This window comes from Microtus pennsylvanicus, chromosome 20 (assembly GCF_037038515.1).
Source record: "Microtus pennsylvanicus isolate mMicPen1 chromosome 20, mMicPen1.hap1, whole genome shotgun sequence".
NCBI lineage: Eukaryota > Metazoa > Chordata > Mammalia > Rodentia > Cricetidae > Microtus > Microtus pennsylvanicus.
In genome coordinates this window covers 30,096,330-30,120,258 of record NC_134598.1, presented here as the reverse complement: position 1 = coordinate 30,120,258, position 23,929 = coordinate 30,096,330, and the positions used below count along the sequence as shown (strand labels likewise).

Below are 23,929 nucleotides of genomic sequence, written 5' to 3'. Positions count from 1 at the left end.
AAGGGACTTTCGTAGTGACCAAGAGATTGGAATTTACTCCAAATGCAAAATTCATAGCCAAGGAGCAAAGTGAGAGTCAGTGGGTAGAAGATCCCCAAGAAGTGAAGGACAAGTAGGGGAGGAACGATCTGCTACTGCTTGGGAGATGGTGGAAGGAACAGGGCCAGACACTGGAAGTGGTGGGAGGTTCATAGTAAAACTCCCTTGTCTAAGGAAACCGTCAATCACCTGCTTAGACCATATAACAGTGGGTCTTAGAGATTCAAACCCTTGACGTTCTTATAATCGTTGTTGAGTGTTTGGTTTTGAGACAGAGTCTTGCTATGGAGCTTCAAGCACACAGCAATCCTCCTGCCTTGGCCACTCCCCACCCCCAAGTGCTGGGTTTACACAGGTGCATATACCACCATACCTAAGTACAAAATAAACTTTCTATTTTATTTAGAGCTACTGCCATAATTTCCAAAGTGATATCATTGGGCTTCATTCATCTGAAGCTGTCCTAAGCATCCAATACTCTTAGAAAAAAAAAAAAAAGCTTTGTCAGGTGTGTGTTCAGGGCCTCACGTCATTGGTCAGCCCACTTGGATTTGGCTGGTCCTTGTTAAATGTGTCTTAAATAAACAAGTTTCCCTTTTGGCAGAGGTGGAAGACTTGGAATGCAGAGTCTGGCAGGAGCTGTGTCACACTGGTTCCTAAGTTACTTAACAGCTATCATCCACTGTCTATGTCATGGTGAGGAAATACCTTCCAGTTGGAAAACAAAAGTTATTCTGCTGCCAAGGGACCAAAATAGTCATCACTTAATTTTGGAAGAAGAAAGGAAGGAGCACGCTTATTGCTTCGCTGAGCAGGAACCGCTTTGGAATGATTTTAATCGCTAAAGTGGTAGAAGAACGTGTAGCTGTTTACCTGCTGAGCTTTCAACATGTTTACAGTCGGGGGTGTGATTCATGAGTGTGTTCAATAGCGTTCCTTGATAGTAGACAAGCTAATGGCTTCCAGAAGTCTTAAGTAGCTGCGTTTTCTCCTAGCAAATGCCAGGGCTGGTGGAGGCGAGCTCTCAGGGATGGAATCTGGCTGCTATCAGCTGGTTTCTGGAATGCTTGTGTGATTTTCTAGTAGTGTTGGCAAGCTAAATTCTTGTTTTATAGTCTACTAGTTAGTTATACAAGTTGGTTCTTGAGTTGCTAGTGTAGACAGGGTGTTCCTTTAGATTAATGTAGCTACTGGGACAATAAAAATAATCCCGGTTTCTGCCTCCAAAAAAAAAAAAAGGTTTTTAGAATTTGTTAAGAGAGTGAGGTGGCTGGGCGTGCAGCTCTCTAGTAGAGTTCTTGCCTAGCATTTGGGAAGCCTGGGTTCAGAATGGTGGGGCAGGCCTGTTATTCCAACAGTCAGGAGGCAGAGGCAGGGGGATCAGAAATTGAGAGCAATCCTTGGCTTCATAGCAACTTTGAGGCCTTTCTTGTCATGTCTGTAATCCCAGTCATCCAGAGGCTGAGGCAGGAGGATTGTGAATTCCTGAGGCCAGCCTGGTCTCAGGAAGACTGTCTCAAAACAAACAAAGCATTGAAGAGAGCTGGGAGTGTAGCTCGTTGGTAGAACTGTGCCTGCATTCAGAGGAGTGAATTTCCAGCTCCGCAAAGAAACTTAGCTGTACTTTGGGTAGGAAACCTTTCTGTTCTTTTAGGACATGTGTGAGGATTTTTGAGTTTGGGGCTTGTTTTTGTTCCCCCCGCCCACACCGAGAAGAAATACTCTTGATCAACTTGTATTTTAGGGACTAGTGTTGAAGGAGTCAACAGAGGAAATACTGTCCCTTCCAACTTGATTTGCCTTAGTAAATCCACGAAGGGGAAACCAGTTACGGGCAAAGAGAAAGCCTAGTGAGCCTCTTCAAGTCCTGCTTTAGGATTTGGAACCAGGCTGTTGGGAGGAGGAACCTTTGTTTTGGACTCCTGCACAGCTGGAAGATTCAGCTATTGTTTAGCTTGGCTCTCTAGGCCCACCCTCAGAGGACAATGAAGTCTCGGGCAATGCTTATCTCCTCCCCCACCCTTTCCTCCTCCTCTGCTGTGATAGGGTGTGGTGGTGCCCTATATTAAAACAGAGCACTGGCAGGCTTAAAGCAGAAGATGAAGAATGTGCCATGCTAGTGTGTAAATGGTGAGCTCACTGCGAGCCTGGCTCGAGGGGGAGGAGCACCGAGACCCCGAGTGGAGAGCATCATGTTGGCTCGCACCAAGTGAATCGCACAAAGTGTCTGTGCACCATCCAATTAGACTTTATTACTGCTACTCTACTAATACTAATTATGTCACAACCGCACCTGCTTAGCAAATGAAGCAGCCAAGGCTAGCCCAAGGAAACACAATAAGCCAAAAGGGAAGGCTTAGACGGAGAATCCTGATTAGATAGTGCCTTCCTTCCTCTACAGGTCTCAGCTAGAGGCTCCAGGCTGGGAAACTGCTACTGACAGGGATGAGGGACAATTCGGAACGTAATTAGTTAAGACCTCCTGGGAACTTAAAAAAAATTAATAAAGTATTTTTTGAGAATTTCATACTTAAGTATTGTTTTTATGTAAGTTTTGCTCTTCCCTTCAGCTCCTGCTGTCTCCCTTCAACTCCTCCTTTGTCCATATTCATGGCCTCTTTTTAATCACACATACACACACACAAACACACACAGACACTTACACACACATACACACACACCCTCACTGAGTCTACTTAGAATTGCTCATATATATACATGTATTGAGGAGTGACCACTTTGGATTGAATAACCTATTCAATCCAAATTTAGTCCTAGTTATTCCTAGAAAACGGACTCTCCCCCTCTCAGCAGCCATTGGTTGGTTGTAGTTCTTCATCTAGGTATGGGGCCTTGGGAGACTTCCCCATCCATGCTGGCCTATCAGCTTGTATCATTGTATAATTCTTGTGGAGGCAGCATTCTGTGATTTCATGAATGGAATGTCTGCAGATACTACCTGGAAACAGGTCTCTCGGGCTTCTGGCACCTGCAGTCTTTTGTCCCCACTCTTCCCCAATGTATGATGAACCATTTGGGGCTAGACACCCCCAAATCACTTATTTGCTACATTTTGAAAATTATTTTCAAGTTTCAATATTTTAAAATTACATATTACAGATCTCTGTAATAGTCCCTATGTATTACAAAACAGAACTTCTTTGGTGAAGGGTAAGCACCGCTCATACCAGTGGGTATAAAGATCAATATTTAGAGTACAGTTAAAAATTATATTGGATTATGTATTAGTCAGTGTTCTCTAGAGTAATAACTTATACAATGAAGTTTTCTTTATCTATCTATAGCTATCTATCTGTATATATATATATATATATATATATATATATATATATATAAAGGCAAACATTTCTAAAAACTTTATATTTATTTAGAATAATTTATAATCTGCAATCTAGCTAATCCATCAATGACTGGCTATGAACGGAAAGTCCAACAATCCAGAAATTGCTCAGTCCACGAGGCTGGATGTCTCAGCTGGTCTTCAGTAGAGGCTGAAACCCTGAAGAAGTAGGCTCTAATGCCAGTGAAGGAATGGGCTTGGTAGCAAGGGGAGGGCAAGCAGGCAAAAAGTGAAACAAAAACCTTCTTCTTCCATGTCTTTATTGGCTCCCAGAAGGTGTGGCCCAGATTAAAGGTGTATCTTTCCTCCTCGAGATGCAGATTAGAAGTGGACTTCATTCTTCAAATTAAGCAAAAGTTGCTTACTCTAGTGTGCTCTTCATCTCTGGATTTTAGTTAATTCCAGATGTTGACAAGTTGACAACCAAACATAGATACAAACATAGATATCACAGTTGAGAAAAATGGCAACAGTAGGTTCTTTTCTAGGGTCTCTGGCCTCTCCAGCCACAGATCGTTGGCTCTGTTTACACACTTCTAAGTGTGAATTTCTCACATTGGACAGGTCTTAAATCCAACTGGACTGTGTTGGTTACTGCCTAGATAAAGGTGCCACTGTTGGGCCATTGGGGATGTCTTGCCTAGCTTGGCATTGTTGGAGTTTGTGGGCTTTACATCTGGATGAGACTATTGGTTGTTTTTCTCCCATGGCAGTTTGCATATCACTTTTAGATGGTACGAGAGCTAGTCTTCAGGGAGGAGGCTTCCAGGTCAATTCCAGCTTGTTTCCTCCAAGGCCTGTGTCCAAAATGTGTGGTGTCTTCAGCAGTAGGGTCTTAGCTTCGAGTTCCGGGAGGCAGCCTAGGGTAATAGCAGCAGCCTGTCTTGTTTCGGGAGTCTCTTAGATTTCCCTGACAACAACTCAGAGGTTTCTAATGCCTAGCCCTGTGGTTTTGCTAGTTTATGCCTCCTGAGGGAATAGTACCACCCCATGTGACAAAGTAGAGGGATCATATTTATATGATAGCATTACAGTGGCTTTAATTCCCAGAGCTGCAAAACAGTTTTTAGACACCTCTTTATAGAGTTGCAAGAGATAGCTTTGTGATTTAGATCATCGTAGGGACAAGGCTTTTGATCTACTTCCGAGTTTGTACAGTGCTCTTCCTCCTCCTGACGATAACAGGATTTCCGGGATGCTGTGGCCCATGCATCCAGGCAACTTGGGAAGCCTGTGATTGAGGACCGGATCCTGAACCAGATCTTGTACTACCTGCCTCAGCTGTATGAACTCAACCGGGATCTCCTGAAGGAACTGGAGGAAAGAATGCTGAGCTGGTAAGACGATCCCCAGAAACCCTGCCAAGGAGAGAGAGAGAGAGAAAGAGAGAGAGAGAGAGAGAGAGAGAGAGAGAGAGAGAGAGAGAGAGGTGTCTTTTATGCAGAACTGCTGCAGTATGTTGAACTTTCTTCGCAGTTATCTGTATGATGAATATTTAGGGTCGCCACACCTCATTTCGCACGCTGGATTTCTATACATATCATTTTAAAAGTTCTTCAACAATGCTTGTTCAGATCCATGCTCAGCCAGCTTAGGTGTTGCTTTTTTCTGTTTCTTTTTTTTCCTTTTTGTTTTGTTTTTCTGTTCATTTATTGAGATAGGGTTTCACTTCCTGAAAAATTCCAGGCTGTAGTTTTTTAAAGGTATAGCGAAAATAAGTTATTTACCAAAATTATTCTGTATATATTTTATCTTTTGTTCCTTATAGAATTTTATATTAATGTTATCCTAGCTGGCTTTAAAGCCTAATGATAGGCATATTTTTATTAGTAATATAAGAGGTTTAAATATTTTTTGCTTGTACTAAAGTCTTCTTCAAGTTTTGGACCCGTAGATGATCCATGTTCAAATATTAAGCATTCCTGAGAACCAGCCTAAGCTAATGAAAGAGACAGCTCTTCACTCATAGAAAAAGTTAAATTTATTGCTAACACAATAGTTCAAGTCTTTGAATAAGGTATTTCTTTTCACTGGGTCTAATGGAGCAGGCTTGCAAGCCCACATACTTGGGAAGCTGAGGCAAGACAACACGTTCACTGAGTTGCACGGGCAGTTTAATGAGTTTCTGTTTCAAAATAAAAAGTGAAAGGCGGGCTGGCAAGATGAGTCAGTGGGTAAAGGTGCTTGCCACCAGACCTGCTGACCTGAGTTTGACCCTTGGAGCCTGCATGTAAAAGGAGGCAGCTGATTGCCACAGCTGTCCTCTGGATTCACACCTATGCCTCACTCCTCAACATCAATCAGTAAGTCAATCCATAAAAATATTTAGATAAAAAGAGGTCTGGGGTTTTGCTTAATGGTTTGCTTACCATACAAGAAACCATAGGATGAGGGCAGTTAGAGCACCAAATACTTTCTATAGAGAGCAAAGTGTACACGTTTGTCTTGGCAAGACCAATGTAAGGGCCACACTGTTAGAGAAATTGTAGTATTTTCAATTCTGGGACCAGCTAGAGAGGGGCCAGTCTTTATAAAACAGAAGTTTGAAACTCTGGGTTAGGACCTCAAGGGACACTGGGGTAATTAAACTGGTATGCCGTATCTCTCTGCCCGGGAAACTTGGGAGCAGAGACCTTGTTGATGTGGAAAATCTTGGCCCCGTGCCCCTTACTATAGTGATACTTCTGCTTCGCCGTCACGCAGGACACACTTAGCCAGTACCGACTCTTCACCTTGATCTCCAGGCCATACATAGATCATGTTCTGCTCCCTAAGGATGGTCCAAGGCCACTGCCTGCTGATCATGCAGTTTTGTTGGGGCAGAGCTATGAGAAACAAGGTACTTACATTGGGATCAAGGAATCCATGTCCTGGCTACCACCACCACCCCACGTGACAGTAGCAGTGTGCCTGTCTCCCTAGTTATCTGATGGTTTGAAATAAGTTACTGGACCCAATTTTTAAAGCGTCTCTCTTTGTAGCTACCCTGGCTTGGGATCCACTCTGTAGTATAGGCTGATCTTGAGCTCACAACAATCCTACTGTCTCACCTTCCGAGTCCCAGAGTTACAGGCGTGAGCTACCATGCCTAGCAAGGATTTCATTTTTCCAAGATTTGAACATCTACTGTGCTAGTTGGTAATCTACATGTGACAAGCATATCATAGTATACAAAATATACAAAGGTCTTGCTTTCAGGGGACAGACATTTTAGTGGGGAGAAGGACTAGGTAAATAAACAAGAAAAATCAGAAAAAAACAACTTTTGATTTGCGGAGACTGGTAACATGCTGGGGACTCTCTGAAGGTTAGGTCTAAGAAGGCTGTCTAAGAAAGTGGAACATGGGCTAAGAATACAGTCAGAAATAGACAGCTTGCCTACCATTTATAAGGTGTTCAGGTGTCAGTTGTCTACCCCCCCCCCCCTGTATGGAGCGTGTGAACTGACATGGGTACATGTGATGGAGGAAGGTCATTGGCTAATAAAGGAACTGCCTTGGCCCATATTATTGGTTAGGACATAGGTAGGTGGAGTAAACAGAACAGAATGCCGGGAGGAAGAGGAAGTGAGCTCAGACTCGACAGCTCTCCTCTCCGGAGCAGACGCCTCAGGAGAGATGCCATTCTCCGGGCTCCTGGGCAGACACACGCGATGAAGCTCTCTGAACTAGAATCTTCCCGGTAAGACCGGTGCTCACAGATTGTTAGAGATGGGTTGATTGGGATATCAGAATTAGCCAGTAAGGGCTAGAGCTAAGGGCCAAGCAGTGATTAAAAGAATACAGTGTCTGTGTAATTATTTCGGGTAAAGCTAGCCGGGCAGGCGGCTGGGGTGTTGGGGACACAGCCCCGCCGCCGCTCCCATATTACTACATACATGGGAATGGAGAAACTCCAAGAGCTCCCTGTTTCCAGGCATCAATGGACTTTGTATATTCAAAGAACGCAGGAGCTTTGGAGAGCAGGAAAAGTGAAGCAAACATGGCCTGTGTCAAGCAGACAGGAAGGAGCAGTGGCCCTGTGTGCATGTAATAGAAGGTCTTTGGAGCTGGGTGTAGTGGCGCTCACCTGCAATCACAGCGGGAGAGAGGCTAAAGCAGGAGGGTCATGAGTTCAAGACCAGCCTGGGTAGTTTAGTGATCCCATCTACATGCATGCATACATACATACATAATACATACATACATACATATACGCACACAAAAATAAATAATGAAAAGAAGTCATTATGGGAAGTTACATAATAAGATGTGCATTTTTTAGGCTTTTGCTGCGCTAAGGAATGGATTAGAGAAGACAAAAATGGAAAACGGGGACCAGTCAGAGACGGCAGAGTCTGGGCAAGATGTGTTCATGGCAGGGGCAATGGTGAAGAGCAGCATCTTAGGATGTGTTTTCAAGAAGAGCAAAGAATAAAAGGACGAGCTGATGATGTCGCTGTGCCTTGGACACATTAGTCACTGCTCTTATGTTTTGTGTGTCCTCTATCCATAGGAATGAACAACCAAGAATTGCTGATATCTTTGTGAAGAAGGGGCCATATTTAAAAATGTATTCCACATACATCAAAGAATTTGATAAGAACATAGCTTTGCTGGATGAGCAGTGCAAGAAAAACCCAGGCTTTGCTGCGGTTGTTAGAGAATTCGAGGTATTTGCTGCCATACAATTTTGAAATTTTTTTCTTATATTTTCTATACCTTAATCATTTATAGTCATTGAAAAAAAACTTTTGAATAAAGATGTGTTAAAATATAATCTCTTCTAAATCATAGAAAGAATTAATAGACAAACAAACCAGCGAAAACTCACAGTCCAAGATTCGATTCTGAAGATCTCTTACTGCACACTGTACTGTTTTGATTGGGTAAATAGTGTTTTGGTGAGAGTTAGTTAACTGGTTAATTAGTTTGAAACAAGGTTTTACTCTGTAGCCAGGCTGACCTCAAAGTCCTGCCTTTCAAATCTCAACAATTGGTAGCAACTTCACTTTGGAGGCTGAGGCAGGAAGATGAGGCATTCAAGGTCATCCTCAGCTGCATAGTGACTTCCAGGCCGGCATTTCTGGCCTCAAAGTTCCCTGTCTCAAAGACAAAATAAGGTCTAACAAGATCACACAGAAGGTATTGCTGGCAAGCCTGACCCACCTGAGTGCAATCCCTGAAACCCCACATGTGGGATGAGAGACCTGACTCTAGGAAGTTGTCCTCTGATCCCAACATACGTGCTATGACATGTGTGTGCCTAACACCTACACACATGTGCACACATGTGCAGGCCCACATACACACAAGTAACAAATAGACAAATGAATAAACAAATTAATCTTATTTTTTTAAGCCTGTGGTGAAATGTATACCCCACAGACTTAGAATCATAGCCATTTTAAGTATCTAAACTCTATAGTATGAAGTATGTGGACAATATTGAGTAACCGTCCCTCTAAAACATATTTAGTCTTGCAAAATTGAGGTTCCATGGCCATTAATCATTAACTTGTCCTTCCCTCCCATCCTGGCCACCCTATTCTGCCTTCTCTCTTGATGAATTTGAGTACTAAGGGAACAACGTTCCTTATTTTCCACCCAACATTTTCTTCTGTTTGTCTGACAACTTCATATACAGTAATGGAAAGGAACATAATTTTTGTTAGGTAAGCAAATAAACAGTTTTAGCATCGAAGTCAAAAACCTTGTCTTTGTTTTTTTTTTCTTTTTTTCTTTTTTTTTTTTTTTTGGTTTTTTTCGAGACAGGGTTTCTCTGTAGTTTTGGTGCTTGTCCCGGAACTAGCTCTTGTAGACCAGGCTGGCCTCGAACTCACAGAGATCCGCCTGCCTCTGCCTCCTGAGTGCTGGGATTAAAGGCGTGCGCCACCACCGCCCGGCCCTTGTCTTTGTTTTATATGTCAGCTAAAGCTTTGTGTTTCGTCTGAACGTTTGGAGGTGCCAACCTGATTTGATTGGGATAAAATGATATTGTACATTGTTACCCAGACTTGCCTCAGATTTGTTATTCAGTCAGGCCTGGCTGTCCTCGGACCCTCATCCACCTGCCTCCACCTCCTGAGCCGTGGTATTATCCACATTTTTACAACTAGTTTAACTCTATCCGTTTGGATTACTAGGTTTTAGTATTTGTTTCTTTGTTTTGAAACTAAAATGATCAGTAAATTCTAGCCACACAAAATAAGAAAAGTTCCAAAATGTTACAGTGTTGCTGATTTCTATTTTTTCTTAGTTTGTACATCAGACTAGTAATTGACTTTGAAGTTAATTTATAATCTTTCCTCCTTTCCTCTCCTCTCTTCTACTGTTGTGGAAAAAAGAGGCATTACCAGGTATCATGGCATAGCCTGTAACCCTAACACCCAGAGAGTAGAGACAAGAGCAGAGAGAGTTCAGGGGCAGCTGAACTGCATAGAGCTGTCTCAGAAGGCAGCGCAAGGGGATACACGCATGTTCATTTTAGTTCTATCACACAGTAAACTCTGAGGCTGGATGAAGCTCAGGAATAGACTGAGAAAGCTATTTGACATATTAAGGAAAAAAGTTTTAAGGATAATTTTAGCATGATTAATAAAAACCCAGCAACAGATATTGGGGTTCAACCCGAATATCATAAAAGCAAAGCAGCCAGCCACTGACTCTTACCTTGACCTCAGTCCAAAATGGCGATCCTCCTCCAGGAATCTCAGAATGAGACTGTCTGAGAGCCATCTTCTCCTGTCTTATATTCCCTCTAGTTCTGGGTTTAAAGGCATACACCACCGCCAACCAGTTTCTATGGCAAACTAGTGTGGCTACTGGACTTAAAGGTATGTGTCACCGCTGCCTGGTCTGTAAGGCTGGCCAGTGGGACTGTTCCACTCTTTGATCTTTATTAAACTTTATTAAAATACAAATGAAATATTATTACACTCAATCACATGACTTTATGGCCAAGTTAATGGCTCATGATTTGCCTCCAGAACAGCACACATGCTTGGCATTTGCAAAGTCTTCACACACACACACACACACACACACACACACACACACACACACACACCTCAAAAAGAAAACATTATGCAGGCAACCAGGTGTATACATTCTGACTTGGCTGTCTTGTAGGACTACTCATCCAAACAGATTTTTACATTCATTATTCTACGTGGGAGGGGTACTTAGCAAGGCTGCTCGTAGTTTTGATTTCTGCAGCCCTCCCCACTATGCTGTTGTTACTGTGAGTGAGTATGTTGACCACGAGGCTCTGGTTATTTTTTTGAATCTAAGCCCCAATAGTTTTAGATCTGCTTCCTTATTGGGGGTCATGCATTCCCTTCTCTGTTCCTGGGGATTTGGAGTTAGGGCTGTACCAGCACATGTCCCCTGAGTGGAAGTTGGGACATCCCCAGGAGGACACCACGTTCTGAGAACTGTGAATCAGTGCTCTCCGGAGCGCTGGCTTCCAAGAGTGGCTGGAGAGGTGGATTTGATAGCTGCGGTCATTCTCCTTTGTGACAGCCACTGTCACAGCTGCCGTGTCTTACAGAAGGCAGCGTCTCTGAGTTCTCCTCCCCAGTTGCTGGCTGCTTTTGAAAAAACAATGGATTTACTTTCAATGCTTTCTTCCCCCTTCAGATGAGCCCGCGATGTGCCAACCTGGCCCTGAAGCACTACCTGCTGAAGCCAGTTCAGAGGATCCCTCAGTACAGGCTGCTGCTGACAGGTGGGCTCCCAAACCTTACCAGCCAGCTGACCCTGACTGCCCTTATTGAGTATGCCTTTCCTAAGCATGCCGCTTCCCACTCTCCGCGATCCGCTGCCTGATAGATGAGTTAAGTCCCTGGGATTGAGCTGCTTTCAGTTCTGTGAGCATCATGTGCACGGTGTCACCTCTGCATTCATGCAGGGTGTGCCATCATATGAACACTCCCACCTCTGGCATCCATGGAGGTTGTGCCCTTTGCTCTGACACTCTTTCACCGTAAGGGTCTACATCCTTGTGTCATTTTACCTGAATAGCATTGTTAATCCCAAGGAGGTGTTTTCTTCACTACTTGGGGTCTACAGTCACTCCCGTACGTTTAATAGCACTGTCCTGGGGACTCTAGTTACTTTCCTCTGTGGTTATGAGGATTGGTTAATGAGCTAAATTGCACGCATGATCCTTAGAATAATTCTTTGGGCATAGTAAATTATAATAATATTAGCTATTCTTAGTAGTAACAGTAACCTTACTATGATTATTTAGGTATTCTGACCATCATTTGCAAGTTCTTAGACTTCTCTGACTAGTGTAGAAGAGAATATAAGGTAGAATTTGGATGAAGGAACGTGTACTCGGGTACTTTTGTCCCCTGACTCTTTAAAACTTACCACAGTAACACAGTAGCAAGATTTTTTTTCATAGACAAAATAACAGGCTTATACAGATTAATTGGTTTGATACCATAATAAAAGCTAATACACATCATGCCAGTGCCAAGCGTACTATCTGATACATACATTAAGTCTACTGAGATTTGCTGAAGTGTATTGAGGAAAGGGAGAGAATTACTTATTATTATTGCCACTACATTTTGTGTTAAAGTGAGTAAGAACATTAAAATGTCACCACAACTCAACAGTAGATACGTGTGGTCTGGTGTAAATAGAATTTGAGGTTCTTGGCTATGACTATTGTCTTTGAGGACACAATGTGAGTGCATCTCCTTCATCTCGTTCTCTTCAACCAAGATCGACAGAGGCGCACGTGAGCCTGGAAACCCGCATTCGCTCCCTTCCCTTGACGCGGGAGCTTCGGGCTTCCCCACTTGGTAGAGAGGAGAGCAGATGGGAGGGCCTTCCCTTGCAGACCCGTGACCTGCCAGCCAAGGTGTGCTGCGGGCTGGATTCGGGTTAGATTTCTCTCTGGAATGACATAAAACGAAGTAAATAATGAGCGGATATCCTGCCCATCTGCCCTGCTTTCCTCTGCTCTTGGCTGAGGTTATTAATTCACAGGACGAGAGGAAGTACCGATACACAGTGTTTTTTCTAGATAGAAGTAAAGCTCTGTCGTGAACCAGCTATTGGAAAGCACTGGCTATTTCCACAGCTGTAGAGTGAGTACTGTTCTCATTGGCCAAAGACGGCGGTGGCTCGGATTTGAGAAAGAAGGATCGGGCTCCTGATAAATGAACTGTAAAAGATACCTTTTCTTCCTGTAGTATGGCTGGCCTACAGAGTAAAAATCTGCCTGTTTAATTTAGATTGCATGCTAAGTTGTTTTTGGTGGAGAAATGAGAAAAGCAAGGTTTTAAAACTGTGAATGTGTGTCTTTTCTCTTTTTAAGACAATTTTTTTTTTCATTGTGGAGACAACAAAGCTTGCCTCAAACAACTTCTAGTCCTGCCTCAGCCTCTTGAATTCTGGGGTTATAGGCATGTATAACCCATACCTGGCTTTTATGTTTACATTTCTTGTTATTACGTTTACTTGTTTGTTGTGTGTGCACGTGTGCACATGCATGCCATAACACACGTGAAGGTCAGAGGGCAGCTTGCGAGAGTCTGTTTGCTCCCTACCTTGTGGGTCGTGTGGGTTGAACCAGGTCGTCAGGCTGGGCAGCAAGTGCTTTTATTAACTGAGCTCTCTCACCAGCCCATGCCTGGCTTTTAAAAAACTTTTTCTAAAAATGTTTCTTTTATTTTTGAGGTTATAATCACATCGTTTTTCCCTTTCCTTTCCTCCCTCCAGACTCTCCAATAGACCCCTCCTTGCTCTCTTCCAAATTCATAACCTTATCTTTCATTAGTTAAAATCTGGTTTTTCGTTTTGTTTTGTTTTGTGTTTTTGAGAAAACAAATTTGTGGCTGGGGATGCAGCTAAGTTGGTAGAGCGCTTGCCTAGTGTGCCTTGAAACCTGGATAAAGGGGCATGGTGGCATGTGTCTGCTAGCAAAACAAACAGATTTTTTTTATTATTTTATAATACCAACATCATGTGAGATTGGACCTAATTTTAAGGGTTTTGTTGTTGTCATTTCTTCTTTCCTTCCTTCCTTTCTTTTTTATGTGTGTTTGGGCTCTTAAATTTTTTATTTTAATGTTGTTTGAGGCAGGCTCTTGCCATGTAGTCCTGTCTGGCTTGGTACTTGCAACATAGCCCAGATTGGCTTTAAACTCACTGTAATCCTCTTGCTTCAGACTAATGAGTGCTGGAATTAAAAACACGTTCCACCACACTAGTCCCTCGCAATTATTCTCATTTTAGTAATTTTTTTTAAGGTATACACAGGCTGTATAAAAGCCTAGGCTAGCCTAGTACTCACAAAGCCCGCTGCCTGGAACTAGGGGTAGTGGTGGAGCACATACGGGAGCTGGGAACTGAGCCTAGGTCCTCAATAAATCAGCACGTGCTCTTAACTGTCGCGTCATCTCTCCAATCTGGATGTTAAGTCCGAAGTCTGCATCTGTTTGGATAATTAACTGGGGTCCCATGTTTGGAAAACAAGTTCAAATAACTTAATCTCCCAGTAACCTTGAAATCTCAGATGCACAGTAACTGAGAGGAAGAGTCCGCCTGTATTTGAGTCCTCTCCTGATCTTGGTTATCTTTTAAGTATTTGGCAGAACAGGGGAGGATTCCTGTCTGACTCAGGGCAAGCAGATTCATTCTTGCCTCGGTGTCTTGGCAGGAGTCTGAGAAATGCATAGATGAAGGACCGATAAGACAGGTTATTTCTTTTTTAGAGAAAATTGAGTGGAAATCCCCAGAGGCAGTGGTCTTTGCTGTTTAGTCATTCAGGAGTTTTGTTTTGTTTTGGGTTTCTTTGCAGTGATTTTTTTACCCTCCCACAGGAGAACTTCTCTTCATTGTAGTAAAAAATTCCAACTAAATTCTTGGTGGAAGTCCTTGTAGAATTCCAGTGGCGGGACTCATGGTCATGACTTGCATCCCCCGGCACCACTTAAATAAATACATACATTAATTAATTCTTGGCAGTAGTTTTTAAGATAAACTCAAATAAGATCTAGAGGATGCATATGGCTGTATAGTGAAATGTTGAAAGAAACAGAGTGAGTGGTTTACTTAATGAACGCCGAAGGCTTTTAAATTTTACTTTTTATTTTTCTCGAGACAGGTTTTTCTGTGTAACAGCCCTGGCTGTTCTAGAACTAGCTCTGGTAGACCAGGCTGGCCTGGTACTCACAGATCTGTGCCTGCCTCTGCCTCCCGAGTGCTGGGATTAAAGGCGTGCACCACCACTTTCTGGCTCTAAATTTTACTTTTGTATTGACTATCAAGATTAATGCATTACAGTCAGGCCCTGTCCTAAGACTGTGGGGCGCTCAGATCCCCTAGAGTTGGGGAGAATGGGAATAAGGAAGCAAACACAGCGTAATTCCATTACGTCTGGGTCTGTCATCAGTCTTGACCCGTGCCAAAGACTTAACCACTGAAAGGGTTGGGAAATGAAGAGTTGTCCCTTTTTATGAAGTTCAGAACCCTGCTGCGGAGCCCCGTGAATGTGTGCTGGCTGGATAGACCACTACATGATGTTGAAAGTCGAGGGCAAGCTTCCATAGACCTGGGCACTTGCAGAAGGACTAAACTTTCCGGTCCTTCTCCCTGGTAGGATCTCCAGGTTTTCCCGTGCCTCTGGTTCCTGCTGCTGCTGGGATCCAGGTCAGAGCTTTCCCACCCATTCCCTGTCGCAGAAATGTCTTCTTGCTGTCCCCGTCAGTTATCACACCCCGTAACCCAGGAAACCATTGCTTCGTTTCTCTGCCAAAGGCATACTCTGATTCTGCTCCTTCGATTCTTATGATTTATTTATTTGTTATTTAATTTATCTACTTACTTCTTTTTGTGCTAGGGATTGGTCCAAGAGCGTTTTACAAGTGTTCATCCCTTGGACTGTATCCCCGGCCCTCATGGTGCTTGCTAGAAAAGTTGGGAGAGCATTTATCCACAGCGTAGAGACCAATCCCCCCCCCCCCCTCCTCTAGTTGTGGTCTGGTTTTCCCTGTCTGCTGAAGCATTTTCTCTCAGGCTCAGTTTCCTCATACATTAAGCAGTCCCTCAGCAAACAGACACCTACAGGTAGCACAGTAATGGCCCTCCCCCCACAGGCTGTCCCGTCCTCTTTGAGGCCACGTCCCTTCCCTCAGGCTCTCACTGAGCTCTTCCTCTCTCCCTACAGTGTATATGGATCTTGCCACTTCTTGTTTTTGTAAGCGTTACCTTTTTGCTTTGAAGGGCTCTTTTATGCATATAAAAATATGTAACTAATATAAAAAGGCAAATCCTTTTTCATCTTCTGTTATTTAGAAATGACTCAGAGACCTTTTCTGATTTTTTTTAAATCTCTACCTATATTATATATTATATTAGAGTTTTTTCTCAATAAAAGTATTTCTTTGTGGAACGTTATTAAATTGAGTCAGATAGGATCACTGAGGAGAAAACATATTGAAAGACATAATTGAAAACCTTCTGAGAGTCTTTTCCACTTCCACAGTGATGGGCAAACAACAGTCCTTTGAACTTTGATTCAGTGTACTTCCTTTGATCTCGTTCAAAATATTTATGTTCCATTAAGTTGTTTTAGCGATATATTTTATTACTCTTTCCTATAGCCCTTGCCTTTGGCTGAGATGGCATTAATTCCCTCTAGGTTTTGGAAATCCAAGATTTTCCATGTTGGTAGAAAATGGGATATTAAAAACATCTGTTGTGGTATTCTGAAGCTGCAAGTGTGATAGCCAGGTTAATCTGCAGATTTAAAAAAGTAAGCTAATAGACTACACTTTATCCTTATTAAAACTCCTGTTAGCAAGTATTTTATTCTAAAACCAGAACATTAAAAGTCATTTTAATTGAGCGTAGCAGTCCATACCTTTAATCACTGCACTTGGGGCCGCAGGAGGCCTGCTTATCTGCATAGCAAGTCCCAGGCCAGCCAGGGTTACATAGGAAGATCCTGTCTCAGTACAAAAAATTTAAAAAAACAAATTTAAAAAGGTCGTTTCCACACCACCTCCAGGTCAGTACTTCAGTTTGAAAGGATGGTAGTGGTCATATATTAGATTTCAGATGAAGAGTTTACTTTCTCACAAGCCTTTGATGGAGGCGTCCTATCCACAGGGTGGGGAGGGAATGCCATTCAGAATTTGTGTTTATTAGCCCAGCTCCTGTTCTGTTGCAATTCTTTTTCTTTTGTTTGTTTGTGTGCTGTTTTTCAAGACCAAGTTCCTCTGTATAGCTTTGGAGCCTGTCCTGGAACTCGCTCTGTAGACCAGACTGGCCTCGAACTCACAGAAATCCACCTGCCTCTGACTTCTGAGACTGGGATTAAAAGCTGCGCCACTGGCTGTAATTAATCTTTAATTGTAGTTTTGAGGAAGCCATTTAAAGAGATTCTGTTAAATAAATTACATCTGTGAAATATTTAAATGCTCTGGAAAGACCTTGGGACCTAAGAACTGAGCACATTCTGTCTGTGTTCCTTTTGTTTGCTTGTTTTTGTGTTTTTTGAGACAGTCTCTTGTAGCCCGTACTGGCGTCAACTTCCTGTGGATCCAAGGATGGCCTTGAACTACTGTTCCTTCTGCCGTCTCAGTCCTAGTGCTAGGATTACAGACGTGCATTCCCATGCCTGGTTCCTGCAGTACTGGGGAGCAGACTCGGGGCTTGGTGCTTGCGAGGCATGCACTCCGGTGCCTGAACTACAGACTCAGACCTATTCTGGTTTTGTTGTTGTTTGGAGAGAAGGTGTCATGTAGCCCAGATGACCTCCAACACCCCATCTTATGCTTCCTCCTCCCAAATGCTGGGATTACAGACTGGCTGCCTCCCCTAGCCAATGTGCTTCTTTAATTCTCAATTAAATTAGATCTGATGGAAGATCTCATGATTACCATGGCTCAGACGTCGTGCTAATACGAGTACACATTATTTTCAGTTGTATGCCCCAACTGTAATTTGCTATAAAAATATCTGTGGCTTCCATGGTGATAGAGTCACAGGGATTATTAATCCTTCTGGGATTTTTCTACCAATGTCCGTGGTAGAAAGAAACTTTTGCTGGACGGTGGTGGGTACTCATTTTTAATCCCAGCACTAGGGAGGCAGAGGCAAGGCCAGCCTGGTCTACAGAGTGAGTTCTAGGATGGCTAGGACTATTCCACAGAGAAACCCTGTCTCGAAGAAGAAAAAAATAAAAGAATCTCTTATTTCATCTAAAGGTTAATGAAAATGGGGCTGGGTATGATAGCTCATGCTTTTAATCCCAACACTTGGAAGCAGAAGCAGGTGGATCCTGTGAGTTTGAGCCCAGCCTGTTCTACACTGTAAGTGACAGTCATAGGTACACAGTGAGACCCTGTTTTATAGAAATAAAACAATAAATGGAGTCTGTCTGTTTATGTGCTTGTTTTTGTCCATCCAAGGTTGCGGATACCCTGAATTCTACCAGCGGAGATTGCTACAAAGCCATTCTTTCTTTAATCCTTAGTGCAAATTTGACCCAGATTCCCTGCAAGTAGCCGAATGCCTCTGTTTCTGGGGCTTGTTTAGTGAGCAGGATTTGTTGCTGGAGTTTCTCACAGTTTCTGTCGGAACTGTGAGCTCATAGGAGCTGTTCCAATGGGAGAAAGCCCTTGAAGTTTAGCTACACTTGACCTCTTTTTGGTGCTTAGATTGGCTTCATTCTTTACTTGGCTGTTGCATAGCAAAATGCACTCATCTCTCGATGCCTAAACTTGACAACTATGGACAGGAGTTTCCTTACACTGCAGAGTGGGTTAAATGTGCCAAGGCCCTTTCTGTGTACTTGAGATTGTCACTTGATCAACTGGCAGCCACTAAGAAAATGGGCCTCGGAAGACTGAGAGTAAGGGCTTGAGAGCCTTCCATAGGTCGTCTCCTCTTAAGTGAATTCTAGACACGCCTAGCCAGTGTAAAAGGGTCCTGAGGACAGTTCTAAGATGTGCCTCTAGATTTTGTCACGGCATGAACTTGGGGTCAGGTTTGCTTCATGAGTCCTTAGAAGCTGCCTTTTCAGGACCAAAGACATCAAAGTCTAGGGTAGACAGGCAAGGTTTTTTTTTTTTCCGTTACTCTGCCCTGCATTAAGGTACTCAAATGAGGTCCAAGTCCAGCCTGTATTTCAATAAGGGAACTCATCGCTCAAGAAAAGAGCCTTTTCTAATTCACAGAATGATGTTTCTTGCATTCTAAGCCATGAGTCTGGAAGGATTAAAATAAGTGCCCACAGATTTGAGAATAGCACAGAATTTTATTCAAAAGCGAACAGGACCAACCAGAACACTTGACAGCCGGCCACATGAGTGAGAAAGTACCCAAGGGACTTCTAATCATGAGCTGCCAAGGAAGTGGGTACTGATTTCTAAGGTGCATAGTTTAGTTGGCTTCCTAATTTAATCAACAGATTCCAGTTAAATCACCATTTTTCTACTGTGCATGGCCCTTCCCATGATGTATCTGATCCTATCATATGCAGCACACTCAGTTATGGTATATACGGGACTCTTCCTACAAGCTAGCTCAGCAGCCACAGGTTTCCTTAGTACGCAGTTGCAACATAGTCAGGCTGAATATGTCTCTGCCCATATACCCAGTAGCCGGAATACGTTTGAATGGGAACCACCAGTGTGCCAGCTGTTAGCGAGGAGACTTGTTCTGTTCTTCAGCTTGGAGTGGGCTGGATACGGCTTCCTGTAGATCTCTATCTAAATTGCTAGGTGCATTGTTAGAGAAGTCTGTGTGCCTTCTTGTAATACCAGCACCTGGGAGGTGGCAGCAGGAAGAGCAATAGTTCAAGGCCAACCGAGTCTGAGGCCAGCCAGCCTTTTGAGATTGTTTTTCAAAATCCTAATTTTAAAATATTTTCCCTAGCAACCTCCCGAGAAAGTTGTTTGAAATACGGCAAAAGGCAAATTATCAAGATAATGATCCGTGTTATAATTAAAATGATCATGCCACTTCTCCAGTTCCGTGAGCTGGAAGGAGTGAGATAAGATTCTGTTTATGGCACCTGCTGTACCTGGACAGCAGATTTAAGACTTCCATCAGGCAATAAAATAGAGGAGGAAATCTTCTGTGTTGCTAAGACACGCGAAGCATGTATAAAGCCAGAAGGAATAATTCAAAATGGTACTCACGCTGGTAGTGGTAGCACACACCTCCAATCCCAGTACTCAGAGAACTGAGGCAGGAGGATTAAAAGCTTGAGGCCAGCCTATGCTACTTAGAAAGAAAGGCATTGTCTTTTTGAAAAACCAGAAATCAAGCCGGGTGGCCGTGGTGGTTTGAAAGAAAAGGGCTCCCATAGGGCGTGGCATTATTGGAGGAAGTGTGTCACTGTGGGGGTGGACTTTGAGGTCTCCTGTGCTCGAACTAGGCCCAGTGATGTGGTTCATTTCATGCAGGACTCTCAGCTCCATCTCCAGCACCATGCCTTGCCTGCACGGTGACATGTCCTGCCATGATAGCAATGGACTGAACCTCTGAACTGTAAGCCACCCAATTAAATGTTTTCTTTATAGGAGTCGCCGTGGTCTTGGTGTCTCTCCACAGCCATAGAAACAACAGTGCTGTAATCACGGTCCTTAAGAGATAGAGGCAATATCGGGACTTCAAGGTCAACACTGGCTGTATGAAAACCTGTTCCAAAAAAAATGCATACACTATTTTAGAGAGATGTTCATGGTTTAAATTTTCTTCGTTATTGTTTAACTTACCAAATGTCTCATAGGGCATTTTATAATTAATGAAGGTTTTACAATATTTAAAGGTCTGGCTTTTTCTTTGTTTGTGTTTTTCGGTCTAATTTAATTGCTCCCAGCCCCAGACAGGGTCTTGCTAATTTTCATCAGTCTTGTAATCCTCCTGCCTTAGTCTCCTGAGCAGCTGGGATTACTAGCATATACCACCATATCTAGCCAGCCTAATTCTTTTCCATATCTAAAAGTGCTGAAAGGGACTGGTGGCCTTCAGTGGCAGAATGCTTACTTAACCTATGTGAGGCCTGGATCTGATCTCTAACACCATAAAAATGAACGGATCAAATAAAAACAACAGTGCATTGAAAAAAAAATTGCAAGAGTGTTCTCTAGCTAGGCATTACTAGACCAGGGGAATAACAATTTCCTTAAAAGAAAAATCAAAAAACACAACTTTTTTTTTTTAGAAAATATATGCTGATTACAGTCTCCCCTCTCTGATTTTCTTCCAGATCCCCTCCATTCGTCCAACTCTGTGCCTTCTTTCTTTGTTTAGAAAATGAACAGACAAGTAAAAACAAACTAGAATAAAACAAAACAAAAAGCTTGAAATACACACGTAGATACACTCAAAAGAAATCATAAAAACTCAAAATTGGAAACCATGATATATAAGCAAAGACCCATAAGGTTAAACAGAAGCGTTAGGGAACAACAACAACAACAAAGTTTCTAGAAATGCCATTGAGTTTGTTTTGCGTTGGCCACCTGCTGCTGGGTATGAGGCCTGCCCTTAAGTGTTGTGTTTTTCCCTTGGTGAGTGGTTATCAGTTGGATATAGCCTCTGGGTTAGGGATGGGGGTGTGTCTCTACTTCCCCTCTCACCCCTGGGACCCCCATCAGGGCCAGACCTGTGCAGGCCCTGTGCTTGCTGCTGCAGTCTCTGAGTTCATAAGTGCGTCGGTCCTCTTGTGTCTAGAAAGCCCTGTTTCCTTGGTGCCCTCCGTCCCCTCTGACTCTTACACTACAGTCTTCCTCTTCAGCAGAGATCCCTGAGCCCTGAGGGGAGGGATTTGATGAAGACACCTCAATTAGCTTTTTGTCTGTCTCTCTCTGTGTCTCTGTCTCTCTCTGTGTCTCTGACTCCCTCCCTCCCTCCCTCCCTCCCTCCCTCCCTCCCTCCCTTCCTCCCTTTCTCTCTCTCTCTCTCTGAAACAGGACTTCTTTTTGTAGCCCCGGCTGTCCTGGAACTAACTCTGTAGACCAGGGTGCCTCAAACTTAGAGATTCTCTTGCTTCTACCTCCTAAGTGTTGGAATTAAAGGCCTGGTGCCACCATCACCTGGCTTGAAGACACCCTATTTAGGATTGAATATTCAGAAGGTCTCTGCCACCCTCTCCCCCTCTCTGCACATTGTCCAGTTGTGAGTCTCTTCTTCAGGAGGAAGCCAATCTGTGGCTGGCTGAACCAGACACTCGTCTATCCATATATGCAGAATGTCGTTAGGAGTCACTTTGTTGCTGTGTTCATTTTGCACTACTTGGTTTTCTAGGGGAGTAAGAATTTGAACCTCTGATTCCTTAGAAGGAGCTCTATAAGTCTCTCCTGAAGCTGCCTTGAAGAAATCAACCTTGTAACTTGACACATAGACCTTTGTTTTGATATTTCAAATGATACGATCTTTGGAGAGTCAGGGTAATTTTAAGTTGCTTGTTTCAGACTTTGAGACTTTATAAAATAGGCTTATCGCATAAGTAGATAGCCTTTATTGGTATCCCCTAGTTCTGCATGTCTTGTTAAACACACTATGAATTTATGGAGGAAAGAAGAAACCCAAACAAACACAGCAAGCAAGCCTTGTCCTCCAGTTTGGAACACTTTACTCTGGAACGATATTCCTTCAAAGTTTATTTCCTTGGCGCTGCCGCCAACCGCTCTCAGCACACAGTCTAGGCCATCTGAAGGCAGAAAGTTCTAGACTCTTACCAATGACTGAAATTTAGTGAAAGTTGACCTCTGAGTATGTCCTGTTTGTAGTTGACTGTTGGTTGTGATTTGGAGTGGGCTTACTAGAAGCTGTGGGGTAGAAAATGTGGGCCTTCCAGAAGATCTTGTAGTGTTAAGTTCTTTCATCTTGGGCCTTACTTGAGTAGAAAAGTAACGTGCATATCCTTAGATCTTGTACAAAGTACATTTCAGTTAGGTTTGCTTACTATTACTAATGTTAAGGGGCAGGATGTTCAGGAGTTAATTAATCGACGGTGCCACCTGGTGGCCAAAGAGTACATTTAATGATGTTCTTATACCAGTAATTTAATTCTTATTTTCTGTCTGTCTGTCTGTCTGTCTGTCTGTCTGTCTGTCTCTCTCTCTCTCTCTCTTTCTCCCTCCCTCCCTCCCTCCCTCCCTCCCTCCCTCCCTCCCTCCCTCCCTCCCTCCCTCCCTCTCTCTCTCCCTCTCCCTCTCTCTCTCTCTCCCTCTCTCTCTCTCTTTCTGCCCTCCTCTGTCTCCGTCTCCAAGATCTCCGTCTCGTCTGTCTCCTGCCTCCACCTCCCGAGTGCTGAGATCACAGTTGTGCACCACCACTCCTGGTTTTTTCTTTCCTAATTTTGATTTTTAATAACAACAATAGTCTCATTGGGTTTTGAGACAGTGGGTTTTGTTGTTGTTTTGTTTTAAAAAAAAAAAAACAGTCTTTACTTAATGTGTTTAGGCAGGAGCAGGAAATTCATGATGTTACAAGTCTAACCTGGCAGCACAGCGATACTGCCCCCATGATTCCTGTGAACATTTCTGCAGGGCCAGGTCCTAAAGAGGAGGTGGTAGCATACCCGTGAGTATACAGGCTGTCTGTCTGGTCTCCTTCCCGGTTTCACCCTGGCTTCAGCCAGTCACGGCAGCATGGTTTCGGTGTTGCCTGACTCACATTGATCAGTCATCGTCCTCATGCCGCCGCCAAGGTCCTGGTTGATTCATAACTGCTGAAGGAGATCAAGGACAGACGGATGGATGGATGAGTTGCAAAGCTGAATTGTAGAGACCAGTATCACATCCTTAAAACTGGCAGAAGACTGACTTATCTGCATTCCTTTCCTGATTAATAACTTGTAGCTGGGCTGAAGCCATGGCTGAATGGTTAAGAGCATTGGCTGCTCTTCCAGAAGACCCAGATTCAATTCCCTGCACCCACATGGTGGCTCACAACTGTCTGCCGCTCCAGATCCAGTGGTTCTGACATTCTCTCACAGACAGACATGCTGGCGAAACACCAGTGCACATAAAGTAAATAATTTAAAAGAATAGCTCATTATAACAGCCTCTTTAGTATATTTTCTGTGTAGCAACTGTACTGGGCCTCTGTTCTAAAGGCTCAGGCTGACAGGCCAGCAGTCTAGTTTGAACAGCCCAAACGCAAACCAACCAACCAGCCAAACTAACAAGCAAACAAATGCAACGTAGATGCTTATCAGGCTCTGGAAATGATTCTGAGGTCAGGGTTTCCTAATATGCACGTCTTACAGGCAGCTTTCTTGGGATAAAGAAATGATTGCATTTGCAGACATGTGCTTCTATATAAAGGAACAAAAACTGAAAGGAAGAGGAACTTGCCGTAAGTCTGACATTGAAGTAAATCTGCTTTCCTACCCAGACTCTTCAGCTAATTACAAGCTTAGGGAAAACCACTTGGCCGTTAGGAATAGCAATTACAAGGGGAAGTTTGGGCTGGAAAGATGACTCAGGGGCAAAGGTGTTTACTGCCATTCTTATGGCCTGAGTTCAATCCCCAAACCCTCACGATTGAAGGAAAGGATCGGCCC

At 43.3% G+C, this 23,929-nt stretch overlaps 1 protein-coding gene across 2 annotated transcripts in view; it reads left to right on the top strand.

The window, feature by feature from the left end:
- Window positions 1–23,929, top strand: part of Fgd6 (FYVE, RhoGEF and PH domain containing 6) — a 118,949-nt gene that overhangs the window by 62,991 nt on the left and 32,029 nt on the right. For both annotated transcript variants that reach the window (XM_075954196.1, XM_075954197.1), the window contains 3 exons: window positions 4,586–4,737; window positions 7,895–8,051; window positions 11,020–11,107. In XM_075954196.1, the coding sequence (XP_075810311.1) occupies window positions 4,586–4,737; window positions 7,895–8,051; window positions 11,020–11,107 (397 nt within the window). The remainder of the gene's footprint in view (window positions 1–4,585; window positions 4,738–7,894; window positions 8,052–11,019; window positions 11,108–23,929) is intronic.